This window comes from Arachis stenosperma, chromosome 3 (genome assembly GCF_014773155.1).
Source record: "Arachis stenosperma cultivar V10309 chromosome 3, arast.V10309.gnm1.PFL2, whole genome shotgun sequence".
Classification (NCBI taxonomy): Eukaryota; Viridiplantae; Streptophyta; class Magnoliopsida; order Fabales; family Fabaceae; genus Arachis; species Arachis stenosperma.
The window spans coordinates 52,450,225-52,466,792 of NC_080379.1; the positions used below are offsets into that span (position 1 = coordinate 52,450,225).

Consider the following 16,568-nt stretch of genomic DNA (forward strand, 5'->3'; position numbering starts at 1 on the left):
CTTTGAGAAATCAAATTGACTTGTTGAGTCAATATCTTGTTCTGAGCCAAAATGGCATTCAGAGTATCAATCTCAAGAACTCTTTTCTTCTGATTAGTCCCATTTTTCACAGGACTCCTTTCAGAAGTGTACATGAATTGGTTATTTGCAACCATTTCAATTAGCTCTTGAGCTTCTGTAGGCATCTTCTTCAAATGAAGAGATCCTCCAGCAGAGCTATCCAAAGACATCTTGGATAGTTCAGAGAGACCATCATAGAAAATACCTATGATGCTCCATTCAGAAAGCATGTCAGAAGGACATTTTCTGATCAATTGTTTGTATCTTTCCCAAGCTTCATAGAGGGATTCTCCATCCTTCTGTCTGAAGGTTTGGACTTCTACTCTAAGCTTACTCAATTTTTGAGGTGGAAAGAACTTTGCCAAAAAGGCATTGACTAGCTTTTCCCATGAGTCCAGGCTTTCTTTAGGTTGTGAGTCCAACCATGTCCTAGCTCTGTCTCTTACAGCAAAAGGGAATAGCATAAGTCTGTAGACCTCAGGGTCTACCCCATTAGTCTTGACAGTGTCACAGATTTGCAAGAATTCCGCTAAGAACTGATGAGGATCTTCCAATGGAAGTCCATGGAACTTGCAATTCTGTTGCATTAGAGAAACTAATTGAGGCTTAAGCTCAAAGTTGTTTGCTCCAATGGCAGGGATAGAGATGCTTCTCCCATAGAAGTCGGGAGTAGGTGCAGTAAAGTCACCCAGCACCTTCCTTGCATTGTTTGCATTGTTGTTGTTTTCGGCTGCCATGGGTTCTTCTTCTTTGAAGATTTCTGTTAGGTCCTCTATAGAGAATTGTGCCTTAGCTTCTCTTAGCTTTCGCTTCAAGGTCCTTTCAGGTTCAGGGTCAGCTTCAACAAGAATGCCTTTGTCTCTGCTCCTGCTCATATGAAAGAGAAGAAAACAAGAAAATGTGGAATCCTCTATGCCGCAGTATAGAGATTCCTTGAGGTGTCAGAAGAACAGAAAAATAGAAGAAAGAGGTAGAAAATTCGAACTTATCAAAGAAGATGGAGTTCGAATTTTGCATTAAGGAATAGTGTTAGTCCATAAATAGAAGGATGTGAGAAGAGAGGAAGAAATTTTCGAAAATTAAGCTAAAAAGATTTTGAAAACATTTTGAAAAACCTTAATTGATTTTCGAAAACCAAGAGTGGGAAAGAAATCAAGTGAGTTTTGAAAAAGAATTTGAAATTAGAAATTAAAAAGATTTGATTGAAAACTATTTTGAAAAAGATGAGGTTAAGAAGATATGATTGGTTTTAAAAAGATGTGATTGAGAAAATATGATTTGAAAACAATTTTAAAAAAATTTGAAAAAAAATTAATGACTTGCCTAACAAGAAAAGATATGATTCAAACATTAAACCTTTCTCAACAGAAAAGGCAACATACTTGAAATGTTCAATCAAATCATTAATTGTTAGCAAGTATCTTTGAAAAAGGAAAGAAATTGATTTTGAAAACATTTGATTGAAAAGATATGATTTGAAAAAGATTTGATTTTGAAAAACTTTGAAAACTTGAAAAAAAATTGATTTGAAAACAAAATCCTCCCCCTTGTGCCATCCTGGCGTTAAACGCCCAAAACTATACCCTTTTGGGCGTTAAACGCCCAACCAGGTACCCTGGCTGGCGTTTAAACGCCAGTCTGTCCTTCTTCACTGGGCGTTTTGAACGCCCAGCTTTTTCTGTGTAATTCCTCTGCTGCATGTTCTGAATCTTCAATTCTCTGTATTATTGACTTGAAAAGACACAAATTAAAAATATTTTTGGATTTTTTTTATAATCAAAATGCAACTAAAATCAAATAACAATGCATGCAAGACACCAAACTTAGCAGTTTGTATACTACTGACACTAATGAGAATGCATATGAGACACACAAAACACTCAAGTCCAGAGAATTCAAAGATCAGAGTAAGAAATAATCAAGAATTACTTGAAGATCCTTAAGACACATGAATGAATGCATGCAATTGACACCAAACTTAAGATGAGACACTAGACTCAAACAAGAAACATAAAATATTTTTGGTTTTTATGATTTTGTAATTTTTTTGTGCTTTTTTTCGAAAATTAAGTGGAAAAAGAAAATAAAGGTATCAAAATTCTTAATGAGAATTCCAGGAATCATGCAATGTTAGTCTAAAGCTTTAGTCTAAAGGAATTAGACATGGCTAGCCAAGCTTCAGCAGGACATTGCATTCAAGAGCTAAATTGATGATAATCAATCAGCTTTGGTGATGATAAGAACATCACCTTGAAACACTAGAATTCATTCTTAAGAACTCTGAAAAAAAAATACCTAATCTAAGCAACAAGATGAACCGTCAGTTGTCCATACTCGAACAATCCCCGGCAACGGCGCCAAAAACTTGGTGCGCGAAATTGTGATCACTACACAACTTTGCACAACTAACCAGCAAGTGCACTGGGTCGTCCAAGTAATAAACCTTACGCGAGTAAGGGTCGATCCCACGGAGATTGTTGGTATGAAGCAAGCTATGGTCACCTTGTAAATCTTAGTCAGGCAGACTCAAATGGGTATAGTGATATACGAATAAAGCATAAAGATAAAGATAGAGGTACTTATGTAATTCATTGGTAGGAACTTCAGATAAGCGTACGAAGATGCCTTCCCTTCCGTCTCTCTGCTTTCCTACTGTCTTCATCCAATCCTTCTTACTCCTTTCCATGGCAAGCTTATGTAGGGTTTCACCGTTGTCAGTGGCTACCTCCCATCCTCTCAGTGAAAATGTTCCTATGCTCTGTCACAGCATATGGCTAATCAGCTGTCGGTTCTCGGTCAGGCCGGAATAGAATCCAGTGATTCTTTTGCGTCTATCACTAACGCCCCGCCTGCTAGGAGTTTGAAGCACGTCACAGTCATTCAATCATTGAATCCTACTCAGAATACCACAGACAAGGTTAGACCTTCCGGATTCTCTTGAATGCCGCCATCAGTTCTTGCCTATACCACGAAGACTCTGATCTCACGGAATGGCTGGCTCGTTTGTCAGGCGAGCACTCGGTTGTCAGGCGATCAACCATGCATCGTGTATCAGGAATCCAAGAGATATTCACTGGAGCCTTGATTGCTTGTAGAACAAAAGTGGTTGTCAGTCACCTTGTTCATAGGTGAGAATGATGATGAGTGTCACGGATCATCACATTCATCAAGTTGAAGAACAAGTGATATCTTGGACAAAGAACAAGCGGAATTGAATAGAAGAACAATAGTAATTGCATTAATACTCGAGGTACAGCAGAGCTCTACACCTTAATCTATGGTGTATAGAAACTCCACCGTTGAAAATACATAAGAACAAGGTCTAGGCATGGCCGAATGGCCAGCCTCCCAATGATCTAAGAACTAGATGTCCAAAGATGATCAAAGGATTTAAAAATAATCCAAAGATAAAAATACAATAGTAAGAGGTCCTATTTATAAGAAACTAGTAGCCTAGGGTGTACAGAGATGAGTAAATGACATAAAAATCCACTTCCGGGCCCACTTGGTGTGTGCTTGGGCTGAGCAATGAAGCAATTTCGTGTAGAGACTCTTCTTGGAGTTAAACGCCAGCTTTTATGCCAGTTTGGGCGTTTAACTCCCATTTAGGTGCCAGTTCCGGCGTTTAACGTTGGGATTTCTGAGGGTGACTTTGAACGCCGGTTTGGGCCATCAAATCTTGGGAAAAGTATGGACTATCATATATTGCTGGAAAGCCCAGGATGTCTACTTTCCAACGCCGTTGAGAGCGCGCCAATTGGGCTTCTGTAGCTCCAGAAAATCCACTTCGAGTGCAGGGAGGTCAGAATCCAACAGCATCTGCAGTCCTTTTCAGTCTCTGGATCAGATTTTTGCTCAGGTCCCTCAATTTCAGCCAGAAAATACCTGAAATCACAGAAAAACACACAAACTCATAGTAAAGTCCAGAAAAGTGAATTTTAACTAAAAACTAATAAAAATATACTAAAAACTAACTAGATCATACTAAAAACATACTAAAAACAATGCCAAAAAGGGTACAAATTATCCGCTCATCAACCGCTCTATCACATGTTGTGGCATTAGCCGTGTATGTACGTCGAACATTACCCTCACATGTTGATCCCCATCAATCCAAAATAACCTGTTGGTAAATCCACCGCTCGGAAGCGCGTGCAGAAATCTATATGCAACCCGTCCAACCTCCTTGGTACCTATTCCCCCCATATTGCTCAGTATGACCGTCTTTAGCGCATGTAGGGTACCAACCCGGTTAGTGCGCAACATCAAGTTGAGTCAGACTCGAAAATCACTCATTCATGACTGTGTTTTACTATTCCATTGGGATAAACTACAACAAAAAGAACTGATTATTCTCCACGAGAATAAAACGGAAAGAATAAAAAAAAAAGATTGATTTGTGAATTGTGAGATGGTTGAGGGATGGGCTCTATAAATAGAGTTATTCTCCAAGATATCGTTAGGTGCAGAGACACCTAAACCATAATATACATATCTCGGGTGATGAGAGCCAAATTAGCCGTTTGACCATATCTAGAAAGTTGAGGCCCAAATTAAACATGTTGCACTTATCTCGGGTACTGAGAACCACTTTTGAATTTAAACGTATTTCGGGTGCTCAGTACCCGACCTTCCATGTAAAACATATCCTGTGTGCATCTAGGATATGTCACGGCGTCGTCCGGTCACAGAACGTTGTTTCAAACACCAAGATATGCACATTTTTTATTTTACCCCTCAACATTCAAGATGTGTAAGGCTACGCATTTAAGTAATTAGTTCATATTTTATGTATTACCGTAATTTATATATTTATTTAATTTAAATAAAAAAATTCCAGAAATTTCCTTTTGCATTGTTTATTTCATGAAAATTAACTTGGCTATGTTAAATATAGATTATTGTTCAAGATCAATTGGTGCACACTCTGTTGTGTATCATCATCATCACAAGTCTAAGTTTGATTAGATACAGATAGTATGGTTTATAATTATATTCATTTGGGCTGTGTTTGGACATGTTGAGATATATCTACTATTTGTTTAGTATGACAAATTTTAACTACATACGAAATATATGTATTTAGTGGAAAGTTAGAAAATGGATAGCGTGAGGTGTAAAGTTTTATTACAATTTTATCCTTTCAAAAGTTTTAAAATTTCTCTCTATCCTCACCAGCCACATCTTGATCACCAATTTCTTCCTTATTAGAGGTAAAATTAAATTTTAATGAGAAATATATTTATGTGCCTTAACAATTAAACACGCTACATATATTTATGTACATTTATCTCTTTATATATCATGTTATTGTTCTGAGACGATGACAAAAAAGTGAAACACCGCTGTGTACGGAAATACAAAATTGTTTTTTCTTAAATGAATGATACAAATATGGATTGGCTCAAAACGGCAACTCATAATCAAACTACATCGTTATGGACTACTATGTACAATGATTGGATCTTCTCACAACAGTGACGGTACTGAACGCACAAGTCGACCACATTTTTAATCGTTACACCTGCCTGAACTTTATAGTGTATTTGGATGACAACTGAATTAGATTCCTTGTTCAGTTGCATCTTCTGAGGTACGTGATCGATTTCATTGCGCGGAGATCTTCCTTTGCAACTCTAGATTTGACATCCTCTCAGCCTCCAGTGCTCGTTCAAGCTTTTCATTAAATCATTAGATTAAAAAGTATTCAGCAGCAACCATATTAAGAAGGAAAAACACCAGCATGTACTATCTTCACATTGGATTGCTGTTTCATACCATCATCATGGGAGAGCCACCAGTTTGGTATCACCATTATTTTGACAAACTAGTGGCTAAAGAATATTAACTTATGGTATGCTAATGATGAATTCTATTATTGATATGGGCTTTCTTAGTGTTTAAAAATAATTTGGAGGTTACTTCATTAGCAAATTGATTTATTAGGAACTAATTTATCAACACATTAATCAACGGAGTAACTTCTGAAAAGAAAATATAATATATCTTGGGGGCACTGGTGTAACTGGTGGTTTCACCCATATCATTTGTGATATCATATAATGACTATACAATTACAAATACGATTTACCTTGGCAGCTCGAGTGCTCCATTCTGCTAAAATAGCCCGGAGTCTTTCATTCTCTTCTACATACTGTGTATGTTTATTGAGAGAATCAGTTAGCACCTTATGGTATCATTGACATGGTAATGTTTTTAAGGAAAAACTTCTAAGTTACCTGATTGTTAGTTGTACGAACATGTTGGATCTCTGACTCCCTCTCAGCAAGCACAGCCCGCGCAAGCCTTAACTCAGATTGCACTTGGTTCATCTGTGTAAAATAAAAACTCCCAGTAAGGTACCATTTGTCTTGAAGAGATGAAAGAGAATGGTATCTAATACATATTGTGACTAAAGTTTAGTCCTTAATCACTAATTCATCACTTCATTGTGTAAAACGCAATAGGTATTAGCAAATCGATTTCGTTGAAAATCAACGCAGAAAGTAAACTGTTCTTAGAAAATTTTGTAGCCAGATTTTAAATGCTAAATATTCAAATAATTCTCTTTTTGAGCCTATGGGATCTCACAATGAATTCTCATAGCAAGTTCTCCATCAAATTTAAAACAGCTTGACCTTAATAGGTATGCTTCACTTAAAACAGCTATTAGTTCACATAGGAGTTGTGCTGCTGCAAAGGTGGTTATGCTTGAAAGGAGGTTTGCTTGAAGATTGCTCTGACTTGGTTTGGCCCATGGCTTGAGATCTTGGTGTCCTAGTTCTACACGAAGTGGAACATATTAATTTCTATATGGTGTATTAGGATGGTTGAGTGTAGAATGTTTGGTTTTTGTAACTCGTTTTGTGGTGGTTTGGATGTAGTAACTTCTTTTGTTGCTCTTTTTGAACCTTTCCCTCCTTACCCTTTTGAGCGTTGGTAAGTTTAAATATAGAAACAATGTATGCTTAATCTTGTTAGAACTCATCAATAGAGTCAACGGCATCAGTGAAGGTTCATTTGAAAACTTATCCAAAATTTATATTCACATTTAAAATTGACAGGCAATAGTTACCTCTGCAGAAAGTGTCCGCAATTCCTGGTCACGAGCTGCTAATAGATGGGCAAGATCAACCTGCAACACAAGCAATTGTTTCCCAGGAAATAATTTATGAGAAGAAAAAAGGTGTGAATGAAGATGGAGCCACCAAATATATACATGACACAATGGTTTTAGGACAGTTTTCAACTTTGTCATTGCTCAATTCTTTAATAATAACACAATAAGTAGGGCTCCTAAAATAATGAGTTGTGCTTAACCTGAAAATGTTGGCACATCTGTTCAGCTTGAACTTTCATATTCTATACTTAAGTTGGGTAGACCATATTTTAATTATGTAAAACAACAGCTGTCTGGTTACATTTGAATTGGATCCTAGATCAACGTCTGTCAAACCTAACATCATTCCCTGAACATAATGTATAAATTGGCACATTGGATCTTAGCAGCCTGTGAGCTGAACTCACTTAAAGAAAACAAGCTACTTTTTTTTTTTTCAAGCCAAGCCTGACAAATATATGTTAAGTAAGCAAAGTTTTAGAACAGGCCTGGTTTAGCTAAACTCGGCTCATTGCATCCGTATGCAAACTAAACTCAACTCATTCATGTTCATGATTACCTGTGGTGTGCTTCGATCATCAGTTCGCTCATATTTCTTTAAGGACTCTTGCAACCGAAGAACCTAAAAGGGAAAATGTTGGTGGACAATACATGTTCTCGTTAGTGGAATTTAAAGACTATCTCTAAATGATAAAGAAGTGCCTTAAATCAACATAAAATAGATGTTTCAGATTGCATATACCTCCTCGCTCAAGAAATGTAGATTCTCACGCTGATATTGTAGCAAAGCCATTTGCTGATCAGAGAGTCTACCATCATGGTACCTATTACATCAGATGTACTAATTTTAGTGTCTAAACTTCGCAGATGTGATTTGCATCTGCATCCTTTGCATTATCAATGGAGTGCATAGAGGGTAGATCACTATGCATGGAGAAAAACTATATTTTGCTGATTGTGGTTTGAAAGTTCAACATGTATATTGAATAACAGAAATAAATTAATTAAGAAACTAGATTACAAAATGTTTGCCTTAGACCCTCCAAAGAACTTGATGGTTGAAGTGGTGAGTATAAGGACTTGAGAACATCAGGATGGGAGTTCAATGAATTATACTGATGGATGTAACCTGTTTGCAGCAAAAAACACAATGGAAAGGATCAGGTGAAAATATTCCTATACAACAATCGAAACTGCAAAGTGAGTTGAATTTAACTAAAGCGTATTAATATAATATCTTTTCTAACTAATAATACAGATTTGTAGAGCGCAATAGATCATTTCCCATCCTTTTTCAGTTTTTAACCAAAATGGGACTGTAGGGGACTTCATACATTCCAAAGCATAAGATATCCCTAGATATTTTGTTCTTAAAAAAGAAAAAGAAAATGAAGAAAAAAGAAGAAAAATGCTTGCATTGCATAGATTAATTTTGTATAATTTCATTCACCTCAGGCACATTTTTATAGTATTATCATCCAACAAGGAGATGTTGCAAAAGTACCCAAAGGCTCCAGACATCCCTTTAATTTTTCCAAAATTTGCCAATTTTTATTTTGTTATTGTCTCCTTGCAAGAAACAAATTAGTACTTGCTCCCCTAGGATGGAATTTTGTTGCTCAACTCATCCCCTCAGCTTCACAATTCCCCAAACTCCCACTTTACTAAATAAATAAATAAATAAACTCTCTCTACACCAGAAAAGGGAAAAGAACAAACCAGAAAGAACAAAGGAAAATTAAGGTAAAAACAAAAACACTTACCAATGTAAAGACTCATGAAACATCCAGCACATACTGCTTCAGCCACCATAATGATCCTGTAGAATTTTGAAGCAATCAAAGTAAGACATATAGGTGAACAGCTTATTTTCAGTCATGGCTTAGAGAACATAGCACAAAGGGAATAAGAATATAAGATGTGCCAGACATGGAACAAGGACTTGGTTATAACAAATTTAGACATACATGATAATAAAGAAATGGTGGAGATTATACGGATAGTAAAACAAAATGTTTCAAAGAAATTATAATATTTGCTTTAGGTCATTAGGTAAAAAAATCTTCTAGCAACCCATAATAACGTAAAGCTTGGTTATAAGAGGCTTAATAATGATTTTGGTAGGTACTTCAAATGAATGCAGAAAAAGAAGATAATGAGTAACTTAATTACCAAAGCATAAGTGCAAATAGCTGATCAGTTGATCAGGTTGGCTATACCACTACAATAGTTAGTTTATTTGTATTTCTATTTATAAAAGACATTTGATTTAATCTGGTTTCATCTGGAAGTAATCTGATTACTTGAACTAATCCTAAACGACCTTCAGGTTTAGCTTGGATTTATGGATTCATTGCATCAACTTGATCCAACTGAACAGGGGACGGCAAAAGATTTTTGAAAACCCCACATAATGTCTGCTGTCAACTGTCAACCAACTCTTCCCCCTGCTAAGCATAGCAGCTAGACAATTCTGTAAATTGCTATATGCTAAAATTACCATATACTGATAAGACAATTCTTTATCATCAGCCAAACAAAATAAAAAATTTAGATAAACAAGAAAAGATGCAAAGGGAAAATGCTTCATTTTCTCATCAATCGAAGATCTTTGGCACTTTTACTGATAAGATTCAGGTTAAGGATATAGCCATAGTTGGAGCTAACATAATATTGCTGATATTGGATTTTCAATCTCAATATAATCTTATCCCTGTAAAAGTTCTAAAGTAAATAATTATAACAAGATGATGAGTATACCTCAATATTGCAGGGATTGACAAAAAGCCGGTGTAAGGTTTCCAGACTATAACAAGTAGCATAGCAGCAGTTCCTGAAATTTAAAAAAGTACAGGAATATATGTATATCATAATGGTAAACCTATAAATGAACTATCCTCAAATTTATAAATAAATACCCATTCATGTGCATCCGCCTAAACAGTTTACGTTTTCTACTTTGAGTTAATTCTTCACACATATGTCAGTTGACACTTAAGCATGATCTCAAAGTTTAAAAAGGCCTAGAAACCAAAATACATACCATATGCTGTAATTGAAAAGGGTATGCGAATAATGAATTTCAACTTCTGGCTGAAACTATAATAGCCCTGAAAATCATGTCAACCATAAAAACCACATAAGCAGTAAAACACCACTAAACATAACTCAAACCTTCAGAGATCTTGCAAAATTTATTTTGCTAATTCTTTCCTTATCTCAAGCTTTTGATGTTAACTCAGATTCCAGAGTCCTAGAAGTAAAACAGTTCCATTTAAAAAAAAAAAACCAAAATATTCCAGTGCATGCTTGCAGACAGTGAAATTAAGAAACTACTGTTATGGTAAAAAAACTTGCCATTGAAGAATTACCTGTAAGCGTATCTTCTGCACTTGATAAACTAGATATTGTTGAAAGATACCTGAAACAGTAAAGTATGGTAAACCCAGTAAAACACTACATTAACAGATTGAATACAAATAGCTTAAGTATATCGTACTTAATAAAAATAAATTATGTATGTATCATATATGCTACACTCAATATTGCTAATTTTATACATCAGCACTTATGAACATGATAAGAATGTAAACCTCCACAGCATTGTCTGTTTCCAGGATTTACAAAGTTCGACACAGTTATATTGTAAGTTCAAAATAATTGAATGCATTTAGCATATAAATTATTCATCATTGTATAAATATTTACACAATACCACATTAACAAGAAGATTAACTGGGACTGTGAATTTCAACGAATGTGTTAACAATAACTGTATCCATTGGGAAAAAAGGGAAATACTAATGTTAAAGTAACAATTAAGTAGTCTAGTATATTGCTTTATTAACAAGAACAGAAACTACATATTTCTATTAAAACCAAGTTAGAAAATACAAGCTACACCAAAATGGGAAAATGAATTTTGAAATTTTGGTGGGAGGGGAATGCATCAGGATTCTGATTTACTAGACTACTACTCTACAACTGTTCACAAAACAGGAAATGTGTAGCACAGGTTCTTCTAATACATTCTAACGTGAGAGAATTGATGATTTAGAAACATTATTAGCAATAAACTTGTCACCTGAAAGCTAGAAAAATGTCAGTACTGACATTGAACTAACTAAAAGCAGGAGCATCGTTAGTCATCAGATATCTATTTGAAGGCCACTTCAAATTTAGCTACATTTTTTCCCCAACAGAAAAACTTCATTTCGAGAATGAAACAAGAGCAATGCAAGGAAAAAACCTGTTAACAGCAAAAGAAGAACATCGCAACTACAAAGCACCGGAGAGATCACTTCTTGCTTGGGGCGAAAAATCCACTCAGTTCCTATGGCCAAGGTAGCATAACCTGCCTAAAATGTAAAGAAACAACAAGCCAACTCACTCAGTAATTTGAACAAACATAAGATATGCATAACAACTCAAACAACTTTTTCAATTCAACCAGAACATCAATGCCTGCCAAATCAATCAGCCAACAACGATTAATTAACAAAGAACAGATTTGAACTTGCCAGTAACATGCAATAGAAAACACTGCCAAAAACCCTTGCAGGCTTGCGGTGAGCGAATAAGGGAGCTTCATGCAATATATCAAGGAACCTAAGAAACAAAAAAAGTAAAAAAAGAATCATTTATCAATGCCTAGAAATAACAGCATAACGTGAAATTGAAGATAAAAGGGGTTAAGCTAAGTGAATCTGAACCAAATAAATTAGTTGTTACTGACATAGCGTTCTCCTCAGCCGAGGTGGCAGGGGGAGAAGCGTATCTCTCAGTCGCCATATTCTCTTCCGTTCAAGAATGCGATTGTTGTCGCTATTCATAGAATATAGATTTTCGATTGGATCGCCGTTACTCGCAGTGTTTGATATCACGGGACAGTAAAATTGAGTCAGAATGTCAGATAGTCCGTCAGGCGCATTTTAGTATCCGATAACATAGAATAGCTAACATATACCAATGCTGAACACAACAAACGCCTCACCTTATAATTCGGTTAAAATAACTAAATAAGCATATTTATCACAACGGAATCGCTAATCAATCAACTCATAGTACTAGGTTATTGGGTTATTAGTTTAATCGATATGTTACAGGTTGAACCACTTAATTTGGTTATAATTAAATAATTATATAAAATTTAATTTTTTTTATAATAATTTTTTTATATTAAATTAATTTATTTTAATATTTCAATAATTTATTAATTAATTATATTAATAAAATATATGTTAAAAGAGTTAATATTAATAAATATTATATAATTATCAATAACAAAAATATGGTATAATTAATAAAAATATTTTTGTTTATCATTTTAATTTAGAGATATTTAACAATATTTAATGTTTTTTAATAATTATGTAAAATAAAAAATAATTAATTTAAATGAATAAATATAAAATAAAAAAATTCAATTAAATTAAATTAAAAATTATTCATTAGAATAAAAAGACGAAAAGATAAGAAAATTTTAAATTCTGCATGACTAAAAGAGTTAATAAGATAAAATTATTAATTAGGATATGTCTAATAAGTTATAATATATTTATACAAAGACATTTATAACATTAAAAAGTATCTTAGCCAAGTAGTTGCAAAGTCCTCTATGTTCCAACACGCACAAATTCGAATCCCAGCAATGCCAATTTTTTGAAATGGTACGGGTTGATCGGTTTAGGCCGGTTTTTGAGTTTAATCGATTTGTTTGTTTGTACGGTTTGAATGTTAGTTCGAATCAATTAAGAGTTCGGTTTATTAGATTTTTGGTCGAACCGACCAATTCGGTCTGAATTTGATAACAATGAAAATAAGCATATTCTATTAGACAAAATTTCTAGTATGGATACACAAAAACATCCATACCTATGGATTCTGACGTGTTGTTGGAGGTTTATGTTAAGATAAATGTTTGGTTAATGTGAGTTTGGTGATTATAATTTTTGATAAGTGGGATGAAGTTATTTGGTTAATGAGCATTTAGAGCTGCTCTTTTTTTTTTTATGTTGTGTACCAATTGGACGAAAGAAAAAACCTTATTGTATGAAGACTTTCGAACAAATATTCGTTACTAAAAAGCTTGATTTCGAAGGATGTGACAGGTGGTGTGTCAAAGTGACTCAGACAAAGGCTTCAAATATGTCTTCATATATAGGATTTTTTTTAAATAAAATAAAAAAATAATTAATTCCTCAAACAAGATCATTGAACTTTAATTTCCAGAATGCGATTTTATTTTTGGCATAAAGGCAAGTTCGCCGCACCACCGGCGAACTCTATATAAATTATAGAGTTCGCTGCACCCCCGGTGAAATCTATAATTTATATAGAGTTTGCCGCACCCATTGACGAACTTTAGGTTGAGTTCGGCAGAGTATATAAATGTGGGGCCATTCTCATTTGTCGCATTCCTTCCAAATTTCTCCTCTAAATTCACTTTGTTCCTCCTTCACTTGCGATAGTCAGATTCTTCTGTACAAGATTTTTTGTCTTTTGACGTCCACGAAGTTCATTATCCACGACATTTCAGTTTCAGGTCAGTAAATAATATGTTAGTTAGAGTTACTATTTTCAGGTTAGTTAGAGTTATTGTTTACATGTTAGTTAAAATTACTGTTTAGTGGTTGCATGTTAGTTAGATTAATAGATTTACTGATTACATGTTAGTTAGAGTTATTGTTTACTGTTTACATGTTAGTTAGAGTTACTAACTAAATGCTATTTAGAGTTACTGTGCACTGTTTACATGTTAGTTAGAGTATATAACATGCTAGTTAGGTTTTTTATGTTATTATTTTCAAGTATAGTTGTTGTTTATTATTTATAACCTATTAATTAGTATAAGGTATTAGTCAATTCTTTGTAAGTTTAGTCAGAATAGTTAGTTTAAGTTGTGAATTAAAAGGTAATTAGTGTAATTAGTTAGGTTAGGTTAGATTAGAAAGAAACATGATTAGTAAAATTTAGAGTTTAGTTAGTTATTGATTAAGGTTGTTTAGGGTGTTAGTTGGGTTAAATTTTAATTAGTAAGTTTAAAAAGTGATTAAGAAATAATGTAGACAATTAGTAGGTTTAAATATATTTTTTAAGAATTTAGTTAATGTGAAAGAAACTGAGTTCAGTATATGTTATTTTATTTTACTATTTTATTTTACTAGAGTGTGGTTAGATGGAGCAGTAGTTATTGGGCAACGAGGATACGCTTTGCAGATTGGATCAGGCTGAGCACATCACTGGTAGACTTGATCGAGTAGTACATGTTTATCACTGTTGTTTATTTTATTGTAATTAATAAACGGTGAATTTATTATTTTATGTGTTTACTGTCCCTTTTTTTATTTTTTGTTTCTGTTTGGTAGGCTTCTCGGATCTTGCGCACCAAAGGAAATTTGATGAGACGGTCACTGGAGCAAACTAGGCTATATCTCAGACGAGCCAGATTTGAGTAAGTGATATATGGTTGAGTTCGAGCATGATTGGCTATAGGCATCAGCGTTGATAGAGAGGTGGAGGCCTGAGTCCCACACGTTTCATCTACCATGCAGGAAGATGACTATCACCCTACAGGACGTGGCCTATCAGCTGGGACTCAAGATTGACGGTGATCTTATTAGTGGATGCATAGGTGGTTGGGAGCAGCACCATTAGGATGGTTCATTGAGAACTTCTGCCAGCAGCTACTGGGTGCTGGTCCTGGCCTAGATGACAGTAGTCACAGACCAAGTGGACTGTGAAGCTCACATGGTTCCACAATATGGTATGCGGAGAGCTGGAGCCATACGCCAATGAGGAGCGCCTGTTAAGGTACACGAGAGGATATATCATGCAGTTGATCGGGGATATCCTATTCCCAGATGTATCTGGCCCTCGGATGCACATCAAATGGCTCTCCTTCCTAGAGGACCTTGAAACATGTGGTGGGTTATCGTGGGGCTCGGCTGTGCTGGCATGGCTGTACCGCCAGACGTGTCGTGTCACGGAGCATGGTCAGTGAAATTTGGGTGGTTGCGTTAGCTTGCTGTTGTCCTGAGCCTATTACCATATCCCGCTACTATAGCCTGATGTATTTGATACTCGCCGGTTTTCGCTAGTCGAGAGGTATCATCTGTTTTTGTAAAAACTCTTCGCTAAATTATTCACTAGTTAATGAAATTGAGCAATAATATAGCCTCATTCTCGGTATTGTTGGTGGGTTCAGTACCAGGCAGACAATGTCAGAGGTGAGCACAGGTTTAGGTATTACAGGCGTACCCTGAACGAGATTGGCATCTTGAACGTAAGTGATAAATATTTATAAATTACAAATTTATTTTAATTAAATACGAATATTGCATTTGAAATTTGAATGCTTTCATTAATTTTCATTTTGTGAACAGGTTGAGTGGATGCTGTATGCTGACCCACAATTGCATGGTCTAGTTCCAATAGTGATAGCTGAAGTTGAAGCCTCGGCGGCAGTTGGGTCTCTTTCAAGACCCGTCCTCGAAGACTACTTGTCCCTGAGACCACCTGGGTCACATCACTTTGAGGCCGGGACTAGCCACCAGGGACATACACCGGAGGTCAGGCCTAGTCTGCATTTGACTTGGGGACCCAGTTTTAGCTCCCATTCAACCCATCGGGGCTCAGGCCCCAGACGGACTACGAGCCCATCTTGGATACGTAGGACATGATTGATGTGACGATGTTGGTGTCTGACTGGATGATGAGGTTGATGTAGGGAGGTGATGGTGGGCTGCTGGATGTTATGGTGATGTCGCAGCATACCTAGCCATTTTCGCAGATGCAAACTACTCCTCCTCAGTCTGCATAACAGCCACGACACATGGATGATCCGTCTAGCGGGTCATCCTCCATTGCAGATTATGCGATGCTGAGGGGCCAGATGAGCACTCCAGTGCCTGATCCGCATCCTCCGCTCGGTCGAGGTCAGCGCGATGTCAGGCCTCCTGTGTGTGGCACAGGTGGGTGTTTCGACCCGAGGCCTCGTGGACAACGTGCTGCTCTATGTGGTGGTAGGCAAGGGCGTGGCTAGTAGGTTTTGTGAAATTATGATTGTTGTATGAATTTGTAATGTACAAACAATTAGTTTTGTGAGAAAAATGTATATACAGTTAGCATGTGACGACAACCATTGACGTTTATTATATTTAACATCATTGTGTTAACTTTAAAGTTCATACAAGTGCTCCATAACCAACTTTTCTACCGAAGTAAATTACATTAAAGAAAGCTTACAATTATATAGTTATCCTATAACAATACCGATAACTAACATCGACTAGATGATTCCCCTCCACCATCAAGAGCAGAACAAGTCCTACGCATGTGACCACTTTGACGACACAATCCGCACGTCTTCTCCCCGTTATGCTCAACG

The 16,568-nt window shown here is 35.8% G+C and overlaps 1 protein-coding gene and 1 non-coding gene across 2 annotated transcripts; one reads left to right on the forward strand and one right to left on the reverse strand.

Annotated features, from left to right (window-relative positions):
* The first annotated feature begins 284 nt into the window (after window positions 1-284).
* Window positions 285-392, forward strand: LOC130972442 (small nucleolar RNA R71). The gene has a single exon (XR_009083610.1). It is a non-coding gene; the product is annotated as a small nucleolar RNA R71 (small nucleolar RNA).
* A 4,901-nt stretch (window positions 393-5,293) lies between these two features.
* On the reverse strand, window positions 5,294-12,140 carry LOC130965485 (protein FIP1-like). The gene is made up of 14 exons (XM_057890245.1): window positions 11,916-12,140; window positions 11,697-11,788; window positions 11,430-11,534; window positions 10,552-10,601; window positions 10,224-10,290; window positions 9,941-10,013; window positions 8,944-8,999; window positions 8,213-8,309; window positions 7,923-8,004; window positions 7,740-7,802; window positions 7,136-7,195; window positions 6,300-6,392; window positions 6,152-6,214; window positions 5,294-5,736 (listed from the first exon to the last, which is right to left on the reverse strand). Exons 1-14 carry the CDS (start codon window positions 11,969-11,971, stop codon window positions 5,668-5,670), a joined length of 1,026 nt encoding a protein of 341 aa, XP_057746228.1. The 5' UTR covers window positions 11,972-12,140; the 3' UTR covers window positions 5,294-5,667.
* Between the last annotated feature and the right edge of the window lie 4,428 nt (window positions 12,141-16,568).

What these genes read in the sequence shown, in the direction of transcription:
- LOC130965485 (XM_057890245.1), bottom strand. Translation starts at nt 11,971, where the DNA reads ATGGCGACTGAGAGATACGCTTCTCCCCCTGCCACCTCGGCTGAGGAG. An exon ending in TCAATCCCTGCAATATTGAG is followed by an intron (nt 9,000 to 9,940) that starts GTATACTCATCA and finishes AAAATTCTACAG; the next exon opens with GATCATTATGGTGGCTGAAG. An exon ending in TTCGTACAACTAACAATCAG is followed by an intron (nt 6,215 to 6,299) that starts GTAACTTAGAAG and finishes AAACATACACAG; the next exon opens with TATGTAGAAGAGAATGAAAG.